Source organism: Corythoichthys intestinalis, chromosome 21 (genome assembly GCF_030265065.1).
Source record: "Corythoichthys intestinalis isolate RoL2023-P3 chromosome 21, ASM3026506v1, whole genome shotgun sequence".
NCBI lineage: Eukaryota > Metazoa > Chordata > Actinopteri > Syngnathiformes > Syngnathidae > Corythoichthys > Corythoichthys intestinalis.
The window spans coordinates 23,570,803-23,590,429 of record NC_080415.1 but is presented as its reverse complement, the minus strand read 5'-3'; the positions used below and the strand labels follow the sequence as shown (position 1 = coordinate 23,590,429).

General features: G+C 39.2%; 1 protein-coding gene across 1 annotated transcript; it reads left to right on the top strand.

The window, feature by feature from the left end:
- The first annotated feature begins 11,624 nt into the window (after positions 1 to 11,624).
- On the top strand, positions 11,625 to 14,129 carry nog3 (noggin 3). The gene has a single exon (XM_057826464.1). It carries the CDS (start codon positions 11,764 to 11,766, stop codon positions 12,442 to 12,444), a length of 681 nt encoding a protein of 226 aa, XP_057682447.1. The 5' UTR covers positions 11,625 to 11,763; the 3' UTR covers positions 12,445 to 14,129.
- Positions 14,130 to 19,627: the final 5,498 nt, after the last annotated feature.

Sequence of the window (19,627 nt, the reverse complement as noted above, 5' to 3'; positions counted from 1 at the left end):
TTATAACTTACACATTTTGAAAGTAGACAGAAGGGAACTAATGCAATAATGGGAGAAATTTTAACAATTTTAACGGTTGATTCACAACTTTAAATGACTTCCACACATAGCAAAGTTTACTATCTAGTTATCGCAATACCCTTGTGTCTAGTTAAGTGGAGGGTAAAGAATTGGGCTAGGGCCAATTGTCCCCAAAACCCTTTTAACTTCACATTGTGTGACCTATTTTTTTATTTATTTATTTTTTTTATTTTTTTTTTTTGAGAAAAAAAAAAAAAACATAAAAATTATCACTAGTTACTTTGCCAAGTAACTAATTACTCTTACATTCAGGTAACTGAGTTACTAACGCACTTACTTTTTGGGAGAAGTAATTTGTAACTGTAATTAGTTACTTTTTTAAAGTAACATTAACAACATTGGTCATCTTTAGCCTTTTCCATTTTCTAGCAATTGCTGCAACTGTTGATTTATTCTCACCAAACTGCTTTCCAATTTTACCATAGCCTTTTCCAGCTTTGTGGAGCGCAACAATATTTTCTCTTGTGTCTTTCGAAAGCTCTCTGGTCTTGCCCATGGTATCAGTTGGATTATGATTTACTGTGAGGTGCAATGGTGACAATATTGAGCTCAAACAGGTGGTGGGTGGGGTAAAGGTTGACTTTTATAAGGTAGACTGACAACTCTTTGAGTGTCATAATTATTGATAATTCTCAGGGGTACAAATACTTATGAACCCCAGTAAATTATATATATATATTTTTTTTTAAGTCCTACAATTTGATTTCTGGATTTTTTTTTTTTTTTTTTAGATGATTTCTGTAATTTCTTTTTAGATTATGTCTCTATTAGTGGAAATGCATCTATGATTGAAATTTCAGACCTCTACCTATTTTCTCAGTGGGTGAACTTGCAAAATCACAAGGGGTGCAAATACTTCTGCTCCTCACTGTATAAATGAATAAGCTATCACCTCAGAAACTTTCACTGAAACATAATCATTCCAAACCTCCCAGTTCAAATGGATCGATTACCGTCAATTGCACTGAAACATACACTGCCTGCCCTTGTAGCCGAAATGGAGTTTGACATCTTTTGCTGTCAATGGCAGCCAGTCAGTTAGCAATGCAAATCTAGGTTGTTTTTTCCAACCAATCACATTTTAAAAATTCATCCTCACAGGGCCAGAGTGTAGGCTTTTGACAATTGGCATGTTGCCGTCCTCTGATTGGTCAGTAGGAACCAAACTGTTTGATGAGCAAAACGAACTAGATTTGCATATTTATTAAGCAGCATTTTTGGTGAGTATTGTGCTTCATTTTGACTTATGAGTTTCCTGTTAAAAGGTTTTTGCTGCAAGACAAAACATTTGAGTTACGAGTGAGCTTCAGATCGGGTTTCGCTCAACTATTAGTTTTTCTGTCTTTTCATCAGAGGTTCTCAAACTTCTTGGTGTCACTTTGAGTGTATATAATGCAGTCCCGTTGAAGCCAATGGGATAGACAAGCATAATTTCAATTCATTCTAATCGGGAATACTGATTTGAAATACGAGTAAATTGAGTTAAGAGTAAAAAAAAAAAAAAAAATCAATAAAATCTTGGTGCTTGGCACTAAGATGCCACAACATGGCGTCAGTGCACTAGAGTTACATATGACAGTGTTTTGCCGCCAATTTTGGTCATCCTTTAGAGCACAAAAACAGCGAATAGGCACGTTTTGCAGCGAATAACAGGGGATAAATTCACCCTAAATTTGCGAATGTTGTGGGTAACAGTGTCCAAAGTGTCCTTGCGTGTCGCACACTTTCAGTAGCAAAATTAGTGGTGTGTTTCCCCCACCTCCCCAACATTGACATCTTTTTACATTACTTACAGAAACTGCTGCTGGCCAAAAAAAACACTCCACTTCGAAGGCGGCAGAGTAGGTGGCGGCAGTGTGTGTGACTGTGTGGCGGGAGGGGTCAAATCATCAGCCAATCAAACGTGAGTTTGAGGGGAAAAAATGGACCATCACATTCAGTGAAAGTGAAAAGGGAGAAATTTAAGTCTGAACATAATGAAAATAATACACTTTTTAATGGTACGGTCTATTCTATCCTTACAACATTTAGGAAGACAATCTAAATGACCTACAGTGGGGCAAATAAGTATTTAGTCAACCACTAATTGTGCAAGTTCTCCCACTTGAAAATATTCGAGAGGCCTGTAATTGTCAACATGGGTAAACCTCAACCATGAGAGACAGATGTGGGGGAAAAAAACAGAAAATCACATTGTTTGATTTTTAAAGAATTTATTTGCAAATCATGGTGGAAAATAAGTATTTGGTCAATACCCAAAGTTCATCTCAATTATTTGTTATGTACCCTTTGTTGGCAATAACGGGGGCCAAACGTTTTCTGTAACTCTTCACAAGCTTTTCGCACACTGTTGCTGGTATTTTGGCCCATTCCTCCATGCAGATCTCCTCTAGAGCAGTGATGTTTTGGGGCTGTCGTTTGGCAACACAGACTTTCAACTCCCTCCACAGATTTTCTATGGGGTTGAGATCTGGAGACCGGCTAGGCCACTCCAGGACATTGAAATGCTTCTTACAAAGCCACTCCTTTGTTGCCCTGGCTGTGTGTTTGGGATCATTGTCATGCTGAAAGACCCAGCCACGTCTCATCTTCAATGCCCTTGCTGATGGAAGGAGATTTTCACTCAAAATCTCTCGATACATGGCCCCATTCATTCTTTCCTTTACACAGATCAGTCGTCCTGGTCGCTTTGCAGAAACACAGCCCCAAAGCATGAAGTTTCCACACCCATGCTTCACAGTGGGTATGGTGTTCTTCGGATGCAATTCAGTATTCTTTCTCCTCCAAACACAAGAACCTGTGCTTCTACCAAAAAGTTCTATTTTGGTTTCATCTGACCATAACACATTCTCCCAGTCCTCTTCTGGATCATCCAAATGCTCTCTAGCGAACCGCAGACGGGCCTGGACGTGTACTTTCTTCAGCAGAGGGACACGTCTGGCAGTGCAGGAGTTGAGTCCCTGGCGGCGCATTGTGTTACTGCCTTTGTTACTGTGGTCCCAGCTCTCTGTAGGTCATTCACTAGGTCCCCCCGTGTGGTTCTGGGATTTTTGCTCACTGTTCTTTTTGTCATTTTGACGCCACGGGGTGAGATCTTGCATGGAGCCCCAGATCGAGGGAGAATATCAGTGGTCTTGTATGTCTTCCATTTTCTAATAATTGCTCCCACAGTTGATTTCTTTACACCAAGCGTTTTACCTATTGCAGAGTCTTCCCAGCCTGGTGCAGGTCTACAATTTTGTTTCTGGTGTCCTTCGACAGCTCTTTGGTCTTGGCCATAGTGGAGTTTGGAGTGTGACTGACTGAGGTTGTGGACAGGTGTCTTTTATACCGATAATGAGTTAAAACAGGTGCCATTAATACAGGTAACGAGTGGAGCCTCTTTAGACCTCGTTAGACGACGTTAGACCTCTTTGACAGCCAGAAATCTTGCTTGTTTGTAGGTGACCAAATACTTATTTTCCACTCTAATTTTGAAATAAATTCTTTAAAAATCAAACAATGTGATTTTCTGTTTTTTTTTTTTTTCCACATTCTGTCTCTCATGGTTGAGGTTTACCCATGTTGACAATTACAGTCCTCTCTAATCTTTTCAAGTAGGAGAACTTGCACAATTGGTGGTTGACTAAATACGTATTTGCCCCACTGTAACTGAAGTTATTATATAATGCAAATAAGGTTGCTTAAAAGTTGGTGGGGACAATTTGGACACCCTGAAAAGTTGGTAGTGTTTTGTCCCTACCGTCCCTATTCAAACCTACGCCCTTGATTGGACATCTATTGCTGTCAATGCGTTTAATGAGTTAACAGCCTGTTTTCTGGAATGCTGTGGTGCCAGTGTTGTTTGACTTTGGGTGTCTAGAATATTCCACTGGCATTCGTGCGAACGCGATCCTTTCTCCCGCAAAAAGTTGTCGTCCAACAGAAAATTTCACAAGCGGCCGAGGAAGGAGACGCGGCTGCACTTCAGCGTCCGCGTCTGACTTTGCTTCTCCAATGTTGTCTCTCTGCACCCAAATGTGATGTTTTCTCCTTAGGACTCTACTAAACAATACTTTCTCAGCGGAGGTAACGGAACATTCCGCTTCAAATGGAGGCGTTTCGGTCATTTTACAAGCGGCGCCGCTAGATTGTGAGAAGCTGTCGGAGGCTGCCAGGCGATGCGCTGATAAGAAAACTTCCTTTTGGACTCGAGGGCGGACAACGAAATTGGGAGGGGAACACGTGAATGTGATTTTTGCGTGTCGTGTAAACAATTCAGCCATGTTTTTGTAGACAATTTCTTTCTAAAAATTTCACGCAATAATTTCAAGACAGGTTGTTTTCTATAATGTCTTCATACTTTTTTTGAATAAATGAATTTAACGTATTCAGACATTTGGATATTGCACTCAAGGATGAACCACATTTTTGTACGTAACATATTGGTTGATTTCTTTCGGCTTTTCCAATATCCTTACTGCCTTTCCTCAGTTGGCGGACGTGACTAGCGCAGGTTGTGATGTGATGATATCAAGGGAGAAAAAAAAAAAAAAGGATGTTTGTTGTGGCTTTGATGGCGATACGACAGACGCAATTTGGACGCTACATTTGGATGACAAGGCTTCAAAGCTGCACACATGCGGTGACAAGGTCACACGTCTGTGTAGACACACTATGATAAGACACATGCTTGTTGAAAGTGAAACATCTGTAAAAGAATCTCAACTACTCTTGTTAGCACGGATTTAAAGATTCACATTCAGTGACCACAAATGAATAAGGGACAACTGAACGCTTGAAACAATTGAAAAACATTCAAGGGACTGCACCTTTTAAAACCACAACGGCACGGTGATGATTTGCTTCTTTAAATATACGAAGATTAAGGTGTAATAGTTTTCATTTCAAATTTGTGAATGATCATTCGTATTTAACCAGAATTTCTTAAACCATGCACCCATTCAAATGTAGTCGTGTGCACTCTCACTCTGACCGGCTCCTTGTCCAAAGAGCCAAGTCCTGCCGTCTAAATGATCCTGTGGCTTGGACCCTCGCTCCCGAATGCCTGGAGCTCACCCCCGTGCCCCCCTCACCCACCCTCGGCAGTGGTGTGATTCCGTCCTCTTCGCACCCACGTGCACGACTTCCACGACGCCGAGCGTCTCGGCACAAAATGCCAATTTAGCAGTTTTGTTGCGAGGTTTAGCAACTTTTAAAATTTGATTGGGATATTTGAGCAACTTTTCAAGTTATTTAAAAGCTGATTGGGATTCATTTACATTTTTTTTCCCCTGCATGCGTCTGCATAGGGACGGTAGGGACATAACACTACCAACTTTTCAGGATGCTCAAATTGTCCCCATCAACCTTTAAGCAACCTTATATGCATTAAATTCGTTTAGCTGTATGTACATATTGTAAGGATAGAATTGATCCTACCATTATTAAGTGAATTATTTTCATTATGTTCAAACTTACATTTTACCCCTTTTCACTTGCTGAATGCACCAGTCCACCCCCCAACGCACGTTTCATTGGCTAATGACTTAACCCATCCCCGACACACACACACGCACACTCACAAAGCCCTGACAGAAATATGTCGACAATATGCTACCTCCTCCGCCCCCTTAGAAAAGGAGGGATATTAGAAGTTTTTTTCAGCCAGCAGCAGCCACTTTAAGTAATTTAAAAAGACGCCAATGTTGTGGCGGTAGGATAACACACCACTAATTTTGGTACTGAAAGTCCGACTTTCATTAGAGTTAGCATAACATTACACTGTGTGAACTTGCTAACCTGCAAAACTGGAGTAGAAGCTGCTTCTGTTTGTGTTTTCTACTGTTAACATTAATTAAACTGTGAGAAATGTAGTGAACACTGCTGGAAACCATAGAACCAGAAAAATGTGAGCAAGAAGCTGCTTAGAGAGAGACGGTTGCTGCATAAACTCATTTGTCGCTCACATAACACAACATAGACACAACATAACCAAAATTTCGGATGCCGCGAGCTACCCACACTAGCATTGCGATCGACTGGTAGATCATGATCGCCCTAATGACCACCCCTGATTTAGCATATCAATTAATTAGGGCTACATTTCTCACAAATATGAACCTAACTCCCGTTCACCCAGTCTGTTTGGTCTTATTAATGCGCCATCTCGAGCAAAAAGGGTACATGCAAGTTATGCTGTTATATAGTCCCTACCGTCCCTTGCCAATGGCGTAGGTTTGCATAGAGACGGTAGGGAAATAACACTAGCAACTTTTCAGGATGCTCAAATTGTCCTACCAACTTTTAAGCATCCTTATACAGTGGGGAGAACAAGTATTTGATACACTGCCAATGGGTTTTCCCATTGGCAGTGTATCAAATGGGGGGAACAAGTATTTGATACACTGCCAATGGGCTTTCCCATTGGCAGTGTATCAAATACTTGTTCTCCCCACTGTATGCATGATATGAGTTCAGTTATACAGGTTATTTATATTGTCTTCCCATATATTTTCAGGATAGAATTGACCCTACCATTATTAAGTGAACTATTTTCATTATTTTCAAACTTACATTTGCCCTATTTCACTTGCTGAATGTACTGGTCCATTATTTCCCCTCAAGCGCACATTTGATTGTCTCACACACGCACACTGCCTCCTAGACCCCATTCGAAGAAGAGGGATATTAGAAGTTTTTTTTGTCCAGCAGCAGCCATTGCAAGTAATTTAAAAAGATGTCAATGTTGTGGAAGTGGGGTAATCACACCACTAATTTTGCTACTGACCTGCATCTGAGTTAGTATAACATTAAACTGTGAACTTGCTAATCTGCAAAACTACTCTGTTCAGGCCAACTCCACAAGCAACTACGAAGTCAAGCTAGCCATCCCTTATTTGGATTATTGTTTGCATTATGTGCATTACGGTAATGCAATGCCATGGCTTCAGAGTGCAAGTCCCTTTATTTAAGAAATTGGGAGCTATCTAAGAATGTGTCCACTTACATGAACATGTGAACATGAACAAAAAATATGTGAAATGAAATCACACATCAGAATTTCATGAGAGAACTTCGGTTCGAGTCTTGGGGTAGTCTACTATGCCTTAGATGTAGATCGGTCCTTGGATATCTCAGATTTTTTTCATTATTTTTTTTTTCCCAAACCACTTTTATATTACAATAATTTAGTTTGAGCCTAGGGGTGCTCCAGTGTCCCCCAGAAGTGCATCCACTCTTGGATAGCTCCCTGTTTTTTTTTTTTTTAATAAAGGGACTTGCACTTCAGAATGTTCCTTTAATAGTTTTTTAAAACATTTTATTTATTTATTTTGCATTGATCATTCCGCCTAGCAATTAATTCAATCTTACAAATTGTTGACTAATCTTAAAACGTTGTATATAGCGTGCAATATGAAACAAAAATAAAACTCCATTTTTAAAATAATATGAATTTATTGGTAATATTGTAACATATAACCTGGTGCAATCAAAGAACAATCAATATCTTCAACTACATCATGATTACTAAATTTTAACAGTGACTTTTGTTATAATTGTCTGTAGAACTTGCTGTGAATGCTGTGAATCAACTGTTAAAGTTGTTAAAATTGCTCCCGTTTTTGCATGAGTTCCCTTCTGTCTACTTTCGACATGTGAAACTTTTCAAACTGTTTCATCATTTAAAGATAGATTCAAGTCAAGATTTTGCCGATTTAGGCGTATTTTAGATAAAAAGTTACATAGGTTTGCTTGGAAGGTTCACTACATAAGAGCCTTTCTGAGAAGTCTACTGCTTTAAGATGGCAGCTGTTTACTAACGCCGCCGAGTCTGTCATTTAGCATGTCGTTCCATATGCATGTGATATCTAGGCGTAGATTGTAGGCTGTCGGCTACAGTTAGGAAATATTGGAGCCATCTAGCCTCGCATCGCGTTTGCTACAGCGTCACAAAGAATTCTCTTCTCTCTCCGTGTCTCTGACTTTTCTCGTGTCATTCAACCAACGTATTGTCTCGTTGCCGAAACGGTGACAAAATCCAAATGGAGAAAAACAAAACATTATGCACAAAAAACGTACAGATTTTGAACATACAGCGTACACATTAAAAAATAGGTGCTCACTTGTACAAGTTACCGAAACTGTACAATTTGACAGGTATGCTGAAAGTACTACTACTCGAGTTTTGCAGGTTAGCAAATTCATAAAGTTTAATGTTATGCTAACTCTGATGCAGGTCGTAATTTTAGTAGCATGATTAGTGGTGTGTTCCCTTCCTCCACAACATTGACGTATTTTTATATTACTTACAGTGGTTGCTGCTGCTGCTGCTGGCCGAAATAAAATTCTAATATCCCTTGTCTTTGAAGGAGGCGGCATGTTGTCGACATGTTCTATTTGTGTATGGGCTTTGAGTGTGTGTGTGTGTGTGTGTGTAGGGGGGGGTCATGTCATCAGCCAATCAAACGTGTGTTTGAGGGAAAAATTGGACTGGCACATTCAGCAAGTCAAAAGGGGATACTGTAAATGTCAGCCAAAACATAATGAAAGTAATTGACTCTATAATGGTAGGGTCAATTCTATCCATCCAACATATGGCGGAAAACACAGACAAGACTGAAAAAGCAGTTTCTGCTCTTGCACCCCTCTTTAAAATAAACTGCTGTATTTTAAGCCAAAAGAACTGTTGTGTTTGATAGAACAATATGTCTATATGCTGCCATAGCAGATTCATGACACACTAAGCCTCCGAACTTTTTTAAATTTGTCTGTTATACCCTGAAAACCCCCGTTTACAGATGTCACGCAACCGCTTTTGTTTCAACCTAGCCATAAAAAGAAGGAAAGTAATCGTATTTATTATTTGAAATGTCTGTCGTTTTTAGCTTAGAATCATTAATTGATGTTTAAATTTTAGTTTAACAAAACAAAATGACTTTAAAAAATTATTCACTCGCATATTTTAAACTTTTAAATGAACTATGTCACAAAGAAAAATTTGGCGTCTGTAAAAAAAGTCACGGATATCTAGCTCATAACTATCGCTTAATTGTTTTTTTTTTTTTTTTTTTTACTGTCTCATTTTCCCCAACATGTTAGATGATAAATAATCGATCCAAACAAAAAAAAAAAAATTGAAAAATAACGTTTAAAAGGGTAACTATTAGGGTTGTTCCGATCATGTTTTTTTGCTCCCAATCCGATCCCGATCATTTTAGTTTGAGTATCTGCCGATCCCGATATTTCCCGATCCGATTGCTTTTTTTTTTTTGCTCCCGATTCAATTCCAATCACTCCTGATAATTTTCCCCGATCATATACATTTTGGCAATACATTAAGAAAAAAATGAATAAAACCCGGAAGAATATATACATTCAACATACAGTACATAAGTACTGTATTTATTATGACAATAAATCCTCAAGATGGCATTTACATTATTAACATTCTTTCTGTGAGAGGGATCCATGGATAGAAAGACTTGTGACTTTGTATATTGTGACTAAATATTACCATCTAGTGTATTTGTTGAGCTTTCAGTAAATGATACTGTAGCCATGTCCAAATGCATGATGGGAAGTGGAACCATGACTGTGCGTAGTGCTACCAATTGATATATCTTTTCTGCGTTGGGAAATAACATAAGGAGTTAAGAAAAAGATCAATTGCTACCTTGCTTCCCCACATTGCTTCCCATTATATTTCTAATCGTAGGGAGAGGGATTGTAAGGTTTTAGCCAATTAAAAAAGGCTCCAAAGGCTGCCAAATTTCAATCAACTCATTTTACGCTGCCTTTTATCTCTCTATATAGGTAAGACGGCGCCATTACAGATTGAGCGCGACAATGCGTGAGTGGGTCGTGCAGCGCATGCATTAATTGCGTTAAATATTTTAACCTGATACATTTTTTAAAAAAATAATTACCACCGTTATCGGGATAAATTTGATAACCCTACCTTAAGCCTAAAGACTCTGGATGAGTGTAACATATTATGTCTGTAATGTTAAATACAATTAGAAAACGATTTAATTAAAAATTATATACTGTATATATTAAAAAAAGGCATGGCCGATATTTTTTTGCCGATTCCGATACTTTGAAAATGACTAGTCTAGTAACTATATGAAAAAGAAAATCTCAACTCCTTGTTGTCTGCGATTTCTGTATCGCGACCCTTGTTATATTACCATGTTTCACTCATAAAATAAAAATCCAGCTGTGGCCATTCACAGCTGTGTCTTGACACTCGGTGATACACGCTACATGGAGTTTTTGGATCGAAACAAGGTAAGTACATGATAATATCACGATAATATCTTGTTAAAATTGCGGTGTCTTTAATTCTGCTCTCGCCTCCAATTAGGGTTTTGGTGTTAAAAAAAAATTTTTTTTTCAATTTTAAAAGGCCTTCCTGTTCAAAATTTTTGTTCCCCCAGAAAATTGAGATTTTCAGCTTTCCAATGATGTATCACACATGCATTTCGGACAATTTTGAAAGTTGGCCAAAATGAGGGTCTCGGACCGGAACTTCAAGTCACCTGAGTGTTTTCCGCCATATGGAAAGACAATCTAAATTCCCTATATAACTGAACTCATGATATAATGCCAATAAGGTTGCTTATAATTTGGTGGGGACATTTGGAGCATCCTGAAAAATTGGTAGTCTCATGTCCCCAGAGGCGTAGCAAGGGTCCCCAGAGCCCCCTGGCAACAAGCAACATGGGGCCCTTTGAGCGTGTGCAAGTAAGGGGGACAGTTGGACTTGGAGCAATAGCATATTTAATAAAAGTATAATAACACCGCGGTCTCATAGAGCGCTTTTTAGGACACTCAAAGTGCCCGGCTTCTACTACATTAGGACATAAAACTACAGTATCATACTGTAGTACACTCACCGCTGTCTTGCTTCCTTTTCTCCTCTTGTTTTTTTTAATTCTTTCTTTTGTTCCTTCCAGAAGGATAACTTCTCTTCATTTGGATATACGCCAATTTAAAAAAAGCCAAATCGCCGCTCACTCTCACTCTGAGTCACGTGTGGGGGTGGGGGGTAGAGCAAGTGAAAGGGCCCCTTCAGGGAGCTCAAACACAAGGCTTTGACTGGCACTGTCACACTTGTTGCTGCGACAGTGCAGTAAAGCTGTGTGCGCTAAATCTGTTGGCCCGTTTGGGGGCCCCTGCTGGCTGGGGGCCCTAGACGATTGCCTGGTTTGCCTAATGGGACGCGACGACTCTGCATGTCCCTACCGTCCCTATGCAAATCTACGCCCTTGTGCTGATGTGTATGTGGTGTATTATGTGGTGTTTCATGTGCGCTTAAGTTCTGGCTTTTATTTTTTATTTTTACACGTATGTAGATGTTTCTTGCATGTGTGTTGAATTGTGCGTATGTAGGGGTGTGCGTGGGGGTATGTGTCTGGGTTGGTCCTGCATCCTGATGACATCACCGCCTATGCAGCACACAGTACACTACTGATGAGTTAGTTCTATTTGGGTGCGTGAAGCTGAGCCGTCATTGAAGCACGAGGAGGAGGAGGAGGAGGAGGAGGAGGACAGTCATCTGAAGATAAGTCACAACTCGAACCCGAAGCTCGTCGTTCGACATGCGGTACGAACGGCACCAGGGTGGACGCGGGCCGCGGCCTGTGACGTGACTTGGCGTGGCCCAAACAAGTTGACTTTTTCTGCCAAGTTTCTGCGATGGCTACCCATCCGCATCCCCGGCTTTCTTGTCTGCTGCTCTTGGCGCTCCTTCTGGCTCAGGCCTCGAGCCAACACTACTTCCTGCTGCGCCCGGTGCCCAGCGACCATCTCCCGGTCGTGGAGCTCAAGGAGGACCCGGACCCTCTGCTGGACCCCCGCGAGAAGGACCTGAACGAGACGGAGCTGCGGGCTGCTCTGGGCGGACACTTTGATGTGAACTTCATGTCACCGCTGCTCCCGTCTGACTTGGACGAGGACGAAGACCCGGACTCGGAGGCCGCGGGGGACCCGGAGTCGGACCAGCACGCGCGGCTCGGCCCGATGCCCAAGGACATCCGCGCTATGGACTTCGAGGTGCAGCTCGGCAAGAAGCTGAAGCCGAGCAAGAAGCTCCGTCGCCGGCTGCAGATGTGGCTATGGTCGTACGCCGCGTGCCCGGTGCTCCACACCTGGACCGACCTGGGCGTCCGCTTCTGGCCGCGCTACGTCAAGGCGGGCCGCTGCTCCAATAAGCGCTCGTGCTCTTTGCCGGAGGGCATGCGCTGCGCCCCCGCTAAGGCCAAACACTTGACGCTGCTCCGGTGGAGGTGCGTGCAGAGGAAGGCGGCTCTCAAGTGCGCCTGGATCCCTGTACAATACCCCGTGGTGTCCGAGTGCAAGTGCTCGTGCACGAACTGATTGACGGAGTGACGAGGGATTGACTTGGTGTGCAAATTGCACTGTTTCCCAACCTGAAAGGACCTCATTTAGGCACATATTTGACTCTAGAAAAATCCCACGTTCCCCCAAAACTGCAGTGGTGCTTTGAGACACGACTATGATTCGCTCGAAACTCAAAACACTGGCGTCTCAAATATATTCCCTTTATCAATATACAGTGATCGCTCGTTTTTCGCGGTTAATGGGGACCAGAAACCGCTGCGATAAGTGAAAAACCGCCCCCCAATTTTTAAAAAAAAATTTAAATATTTTTTTTCTTTTATTTTTGTGTTCAATGTATTTATTCCGATTTAGGATTGGAAAGATTATATATACATATACAGAGTGATTCAAAAAGAATCAAGCCCAAATCATCACGCATTTATCCAATTTAAAATCACTGAAAGACTGAAATATTAATTTAATTAATTAGCTAAACATATTTAATTAAGATTAATTCATTAATTAATAATTTCATAAGAATTAAAAGTCTTTTTAACAGGTAAGTAATTTTTACAAACTAAAAGTCATATTGGCTTGATGTTGTCCGTGCCACTGGTAGTGGTCACATTGAGCTCTTGTAAAGCATACAATAAAAACTTGAAGTTATATACAATTCTTGTATCCAGCTAATTATTGATTTATTTATTTTTTTAATATACCGGAATGGTTTTGGCACACTTTTTGAATCACCCTGTATATAAGATGTTTTTTCATTTTTTCCCCCAAAGTATAATGTATATATATATATAATTGTTTTTAAGCACTTCAAATGTAATAAATCTAATAAATTTTAAACATTTTACTGTCCCACCATATTATTTTTAAACAGGAATAAAGCAGAAAAATGCTTGGCTTTATTAAATGCTTCATTCAGTGAGTCCACTAAAATCCAAAGTTGCTCACTTACACACAGTGAGTTGCCATAGCAACTGTTTAACAAGTTAAACAATGATTGACGCATGCAGCGCTTCGAAGCTCGATTCTCTGGCAACATCAACATCTGAAAATCATTGTTAACTATAATAAGCAACTCCAGTGCACTTACTGACTGACCAAGAACGAGCAGCGAGATCGAGAGAGGGATGGGGAAGTGACACTACGCGATTGGCTCGGGTCAGCTTATCTGTTTTGTTTTGTTTTGTTTTTTTATTTTAAAAAATCTGCGGTGGACTGAGGCGCGAAGTTTGAAGCGCGAAGTAGTGAGGGATCACTGTATTTATTAACTAATTGGCAGCCATTGATGGTGATAGATATCCAATCCATTTCGAAGGCATCCCCAATCAAAATAGACCGGACATCTATCACTGTCAAGGTCAGCCAATGAATTAAAAGAAAATGAAAAAAAAAAGCACTCTAATTTATGTTGTTAAAATCTAGAATTAAATTATTTTACTTTAATTCAATGGCCTTTGAGCTGCTATTTGTGTTGTGTACAACTATGCCACCAGGGGGCGGTGTAATTTACACATACATATTCATGAAGACTCACAGCTCCCCAGTTAGCCACAATAATATTTGGCTGTGAGTATCGTGTTTTTATGTCTATATGCGTTGCTTCGCCATTTGATTTCAATTACCGATGCTATTTGTTAGCCCATGTATGGAGCAGTACATTGGTTGTCCGCGTTAAGCTAATTGGTTAATGACATTTATTGTTTTGTGTTGAGTTTGAATGTGTTAAAAACGTCATTTGAGAGTGTCAATAAATTGCTTCAAGCCTTATTTTGGGGGAATAATTAGTTGTGAACTTGTGACATGACTGGAATTCACTGCTACCAATCAGTGCTCGTATCTCAAAATTCTGCTTGAAAATTTCTCTGACTGCTCACATCACGTTTGCTTAAAACTTTTAACCTATTTGTAAGGTGGTAGAATTATGATGCCGCATACGCAACACTGCTGTCAGTGGTAAGGAGTACAGACTGCACACACAAACTGCTGTCTTCCATAGTGCAACAGCTGCCAGTTTATCACCTAGGTGAGAGGAGCCAGTCCGGCCGCCAACCAAACACAACCCGTCCAGAGACGTCCTCGTGAAGATGACGTCATCTTACAACTGCCAACGTGAATCAGGAAAGTTGCTTTAGTATTTTTGGAGTTGTTGTCTGTGTGTAAACAGTTTGAACTTGAATGTTTTCAGTCCCTAGTGGGAAGCAGAAGAAGAAATGTGAAAGTGTTTGTTGTGTGGTGGAGTCTCCTGTTGGCACAAAAGCAAGCAGACTCTCATCAATCTGCTGCTAAGAGTCAAAACAGACCTGCAGCCAACACACACCCACATAATGTGGTTAAGTAATCCCAGTATGTGTTTCTATTAGTTTTTCTGTCTTTACATCAGAGGTTCTCAAACTTCTTGGTGTCACTTTCTCTGTATATAATGCAGTCCTGTGGAAGCCAATGGGATAGATAAGCATAATTTCAATTCATTCTTATTGGGAATACTGATTTGAAATACGAGTAAATTGAGTTATGAGTACAAAAAAAAAAATATTGGTGCTTGGCACTAAGTTCTATTTGACAATGCTTTGCCGCCAATTTGTGTCATCCTTTGGAGCACAAAAACAGCGAATAGGCAAGTTTTGTCGCGAATAGGCAAACCAAAGTAAATTTATTTATATAGCACAATTCAACACAAGGCAATTCAAAGTGCTTTACATCAAATGAAGATCATAAAAATCACATTAAATCAATAGAACGTAAAACAACGGCAATTGAAACAGGAAATAAAATTATACATTAAAATCGCATTTAATCACAAATAGAATAAGAAAAAATACAAATGAAAAATACTAATAATAATAATTTAAATCAGCAATGGAGATAAAGCAGAAGAGGAATAGAAAGCAAATAGATTGAAATATATAGATAGTTATGGATATGTTGTGCTAAACAAGAGCGTTTTTAGCCCTGATTTAAAGGAGCTAACAGTTTGAGCATATTTCAGACCTTCAGGTAACTTGTTCCAGAGGTGAGGAGCATAATAACTAAATGCTGTATCACCCTGCTTGGTTCTTGTTCTTGGAACATACAAGTACTGTGCAAAAGTTTTTGGCAGGTGTGAAAAAATGATGTAAACTAAGAATGCTTTCAAAAATATAAACAATGATTGTTTATTTTTATCAATTTACAAAATGCAAAGTGAGTGAACATAAGAAAAATCCCAAATTTATTTTGCAGCATGACAACGACCCCAAACATACAGCCAATGTCATTAAGATCTATCTTCAGTGTAAAGAAGAACAAGTAGTCCTGGAAGTGATGGTATGGCCCCCACAGAGCCCTGATCTCAACATCATTGAGTCTGGGATTTCATGAAGAGACAGAAGGATTTGAGGAAGCCTACATCCACAGAAGATCTGTGGTTAGTTCTCCAAGATGTTTGTAACAACCTACCAGCCGAGTTCCTTCAAAAACTGTGTGCAAGTGTACCTAGAAGAATTGATGCTGTTTTGAGGGCAAAGGGTGGTCACACCAAATATTGATTTGATTTAGATTTCTCTTCTGTTCATTCACTGCATTTTGTTAATTGATGAAAATAAACTATTAACACTTCCATTTTTGAAAGCATTCTTAGTTTACAGCATTTTTTCCACACCTGCCTAAAACTTTTGCACAGTACTGTACAGGAGACCAGTTCCAGACGACATTAAGGGTTTAGATGTTTCATAGGAATCTAACAAATCAAGCATGTATGTATTAAGTGTTTTGTAGACAAGCTGTAGTATTTTATAGTCGATCCTTTGACTTACTGGAAGCCAGTGTAACGATTTCAAAACGGTGTAATATGGCCCAGGTTCTTTGTATTTGTGAGGACTCTGGCTGTAGCATTCTGTACTAGCTGCAGCTTCCTGACTGATTTTTTTGATCAAGACCTGTAAATATACTGTTGCGATAGTCCAATCTGCTAAAAATGAATGCATTCTTAAGTTTTTCCATGTCTTGTTGAGTCAGAAGCCCCTTAATTCTGGCTATATTTTTAGGTGGTTATAAGCAGATTTAGTGACAGACTTTAGACGGCTATCAAATTTTAGGTCTGAGTCAATAATCACGCCAAGATTTCTTACTTGAGTTGTAGCTGTAAGTGACATTGTGCTAAGGTGCCCGCTTATCTTTGACCTTTCCTTTTTTGGCCCTAAAATGATCACTTCTGTGTTCTCTGCATTTAACTGGAGAAAATTCTTGCACATCCATTCATTGATTTGATGAATGCATTTACTCAGGGGGACTAAGGGACTATGATCATGTGGGGACACAGATATGTAGAGTTGTGTGTCATCTACATAGGTGGGATAGGAGATGTCATACTGTTCTATAATTTGAGCTAGGGGAAGCATATAGATGTTAAATAAAAGTGGTCCAAGAATTGACCCTTGAGGGACGCCACACGTGAATTTGGTTCATTCTGACTGATGGTTTCCGATTGACACAAAGAAATCCCTATCATGTAAATAAGATGCGAACCGCTGAAGAACAGTGTCAGTAAGCCCTACCCACTCTTCCAATCTGCTGAGTAGTATGTTGTGATCAACCATGTCGAATGCGGCGCTGAGATCCAATAGTAGCAGAACAGATGATTTGCCTGCATCGGTATAACAGAGGACAAATTCACCCTAAATTTGCGAATGTTGTGGGTAACACTGTCTAATGTGTCCATGCGTGTCGCACACTGAGCCACAGTGTTGCGTGTTTATGCATACCGGCACGCTGTGAGGGCGCCTTGTCGCCGCTGTTTGCTCAAACTTATTTTGGGAAAATTCCACCTCTGCAGCAGCAGCAGCTCATATACTGTACCATAAGTCACACACATGCCAAATGTTCTCAAAGCGTAATTATCATCATTAATTTATTGACTTGGTAGTAGTGAATGATGTTTTAGTAACATTGACAGCAATGGACAGTGGCACGGGAAGGGGGTGCTGCAGCCATAAGCGGAGTTTAAGGGGGCCAGGCCCCCCTGGTGTCCGAAAAGATTCATTGCATGTAAATGACTTTCCTATATATATATATAAAAGTTGTAAAGCAAGAAAACAAACAACAAAAATGAATGAAATGAACAAAAAAAAAATTTTTTTATAAAGGGTCAAATTATTTTTCGAACAGATCATGTGACTAGCACCTTAGATGATCATTTGTTTTGCATATAATATAAAAATATATATGGCGGAAAACACAGACAAGACTGAAAAAGCAGCTTCTGCTCTTGCACCCCTTTTTGAAATAAACTGCTGTATTTTAAGCCAAAGCAACTGTTGTGCTTGATAGAACAATATGTCTATATGCTGCCATAGGAGATTCATGGTGCACTAAGCCGCCGAACTATTTTTAATTGATCGGTTTTACCCTGAAAACCCCCGTTTACAGACGTCGCGCAACCGCTTTTGTTTCAATCTAGCCATAAAAAGAAGGCAAGTAATTATATTTATTATTCAAAATGTCTGTCATATTAAGCTTAGAATCATTAATTGATGTTTAAATTTATTTAAAAAAAAAAAAAAAAAAAAAAAAAAAACGACTTAAAAAATTTATTTACTCGCATATTTTGAACTTTTAAACGAATTACGTCACAATGAAAAATTTGGCGTCTGTAAAAAAGTCACGGATATCTACTCCATTACTGTCGCTTAATTGTATTTTTTTTTGTTACTGTCGCATTTTCCCTCATATGTTAGATGATAAATAATCGATCCAAACAAAACACAAATTGAAAAATAACGCATAAAAGGGTAACTATATGAAAAAGAAAATCTCAACCACTCCTTGTTGTCTGCGATTTCTGCATCGCGACCCTTGTTATATTACCATGTTTCACCCATAAAATGAAAAAAAAATCCGGCTGTGGCCATTCACAGCTTTGTCTTGACACTCAGTGATACATGCTACATGGAGTTTTTGGATCGAAACAAGGTACTATCGTGGCGTCTTTAATTCTGCTCTCGCGTGTTCTCGCCTCCAATTAGGGTTTTGCTGTTTAATTTTTTTTAATTTTTTTTTTAATGCTTTTCTGTTCCCCCAGAAAATTGAGATTTTAAGCTTTCCAATGATGTATCACACATGCATTTTGGACAATTTTGAAAGTTGGCCAAATTGAGGGTCTCAGAGCGGAACTTCAATTCACCTGAGTGTTTTCCGCCATATATTTTTTTGATTGAAGCAACTTTTTTTTGTTTTGTTTTTGATTGAAGCAACTTTTTTTGGGATTGAATGATTTAGACACAAATGTCCTACCCATATTATGGCCGAAACACAAAAAGGATTGCTAAAATCAAACAAAACATTTTTAATGAATAATTAAGTGTCCAAATGCAAATTTTTTTGAGTCTCGAATATTTTTTTTCGCATTCAAAAACTTTTTTTCTATAATTGAATTTTTCTTTTTTTGATTGAAGTGATTCTTCTTTTGAAAATACATGTTTTTTGTTTGTTTGTTTGTTTGAAGCAACCTATTTTTTGATTGAATAATAAAGACAGAAATGCCCTACCCAAAATTATGCCCAAACAGAAAACATTACTTCAATCAAAAAAGTTGCTTCAATCATAAAAAAATGACTTACATTTTTTAAAAAAAATTAAATTAAAAGTCTTTAAATGCATTTTTTTTGTTTCAAATTTATTTTTGCATTCAAACACATTTTTTTTTTAATCAAGTGACTTTTTAAAAGTGAAAATATATATTTTGATTGAAGTCACTTTTTCTTTTTTTTTTTTTTTGATCGAATAATGAAGACACAAATCTACCTCCATATGGCTCTGCCCAGGGGATACAATTTTTGACTGAGGTAACAACATTGGCATGACACCGGCGGGCATACCATATTGAATGGATGATGATCTTGGCGAAAAGTATAGCTGTGGCTGCAGCATTGGCGGAGTTTGACTTTTGAGGCAGTGGGGCAAAACATTTTGATGACCCCGAAACGCAGTATCCGTCAATAAATGTAACTGACAAGATATATGCTCAGATAGTAGCTTAGCCCATTATATAAGCCCTTGAAATAAGGAATCATTACGAATGGCGTACCGCAAGCAACACGTCACTTCCACTCATTAATATTCATGACATTAGCTACTGTTGCTAAGTAGGGACAAGGCACCGTTCGTCCCTAATAGGAAATGAATAGAAATCGTGTACGAAGGAGATGTTTACAGAGCTAAACCTACCAAT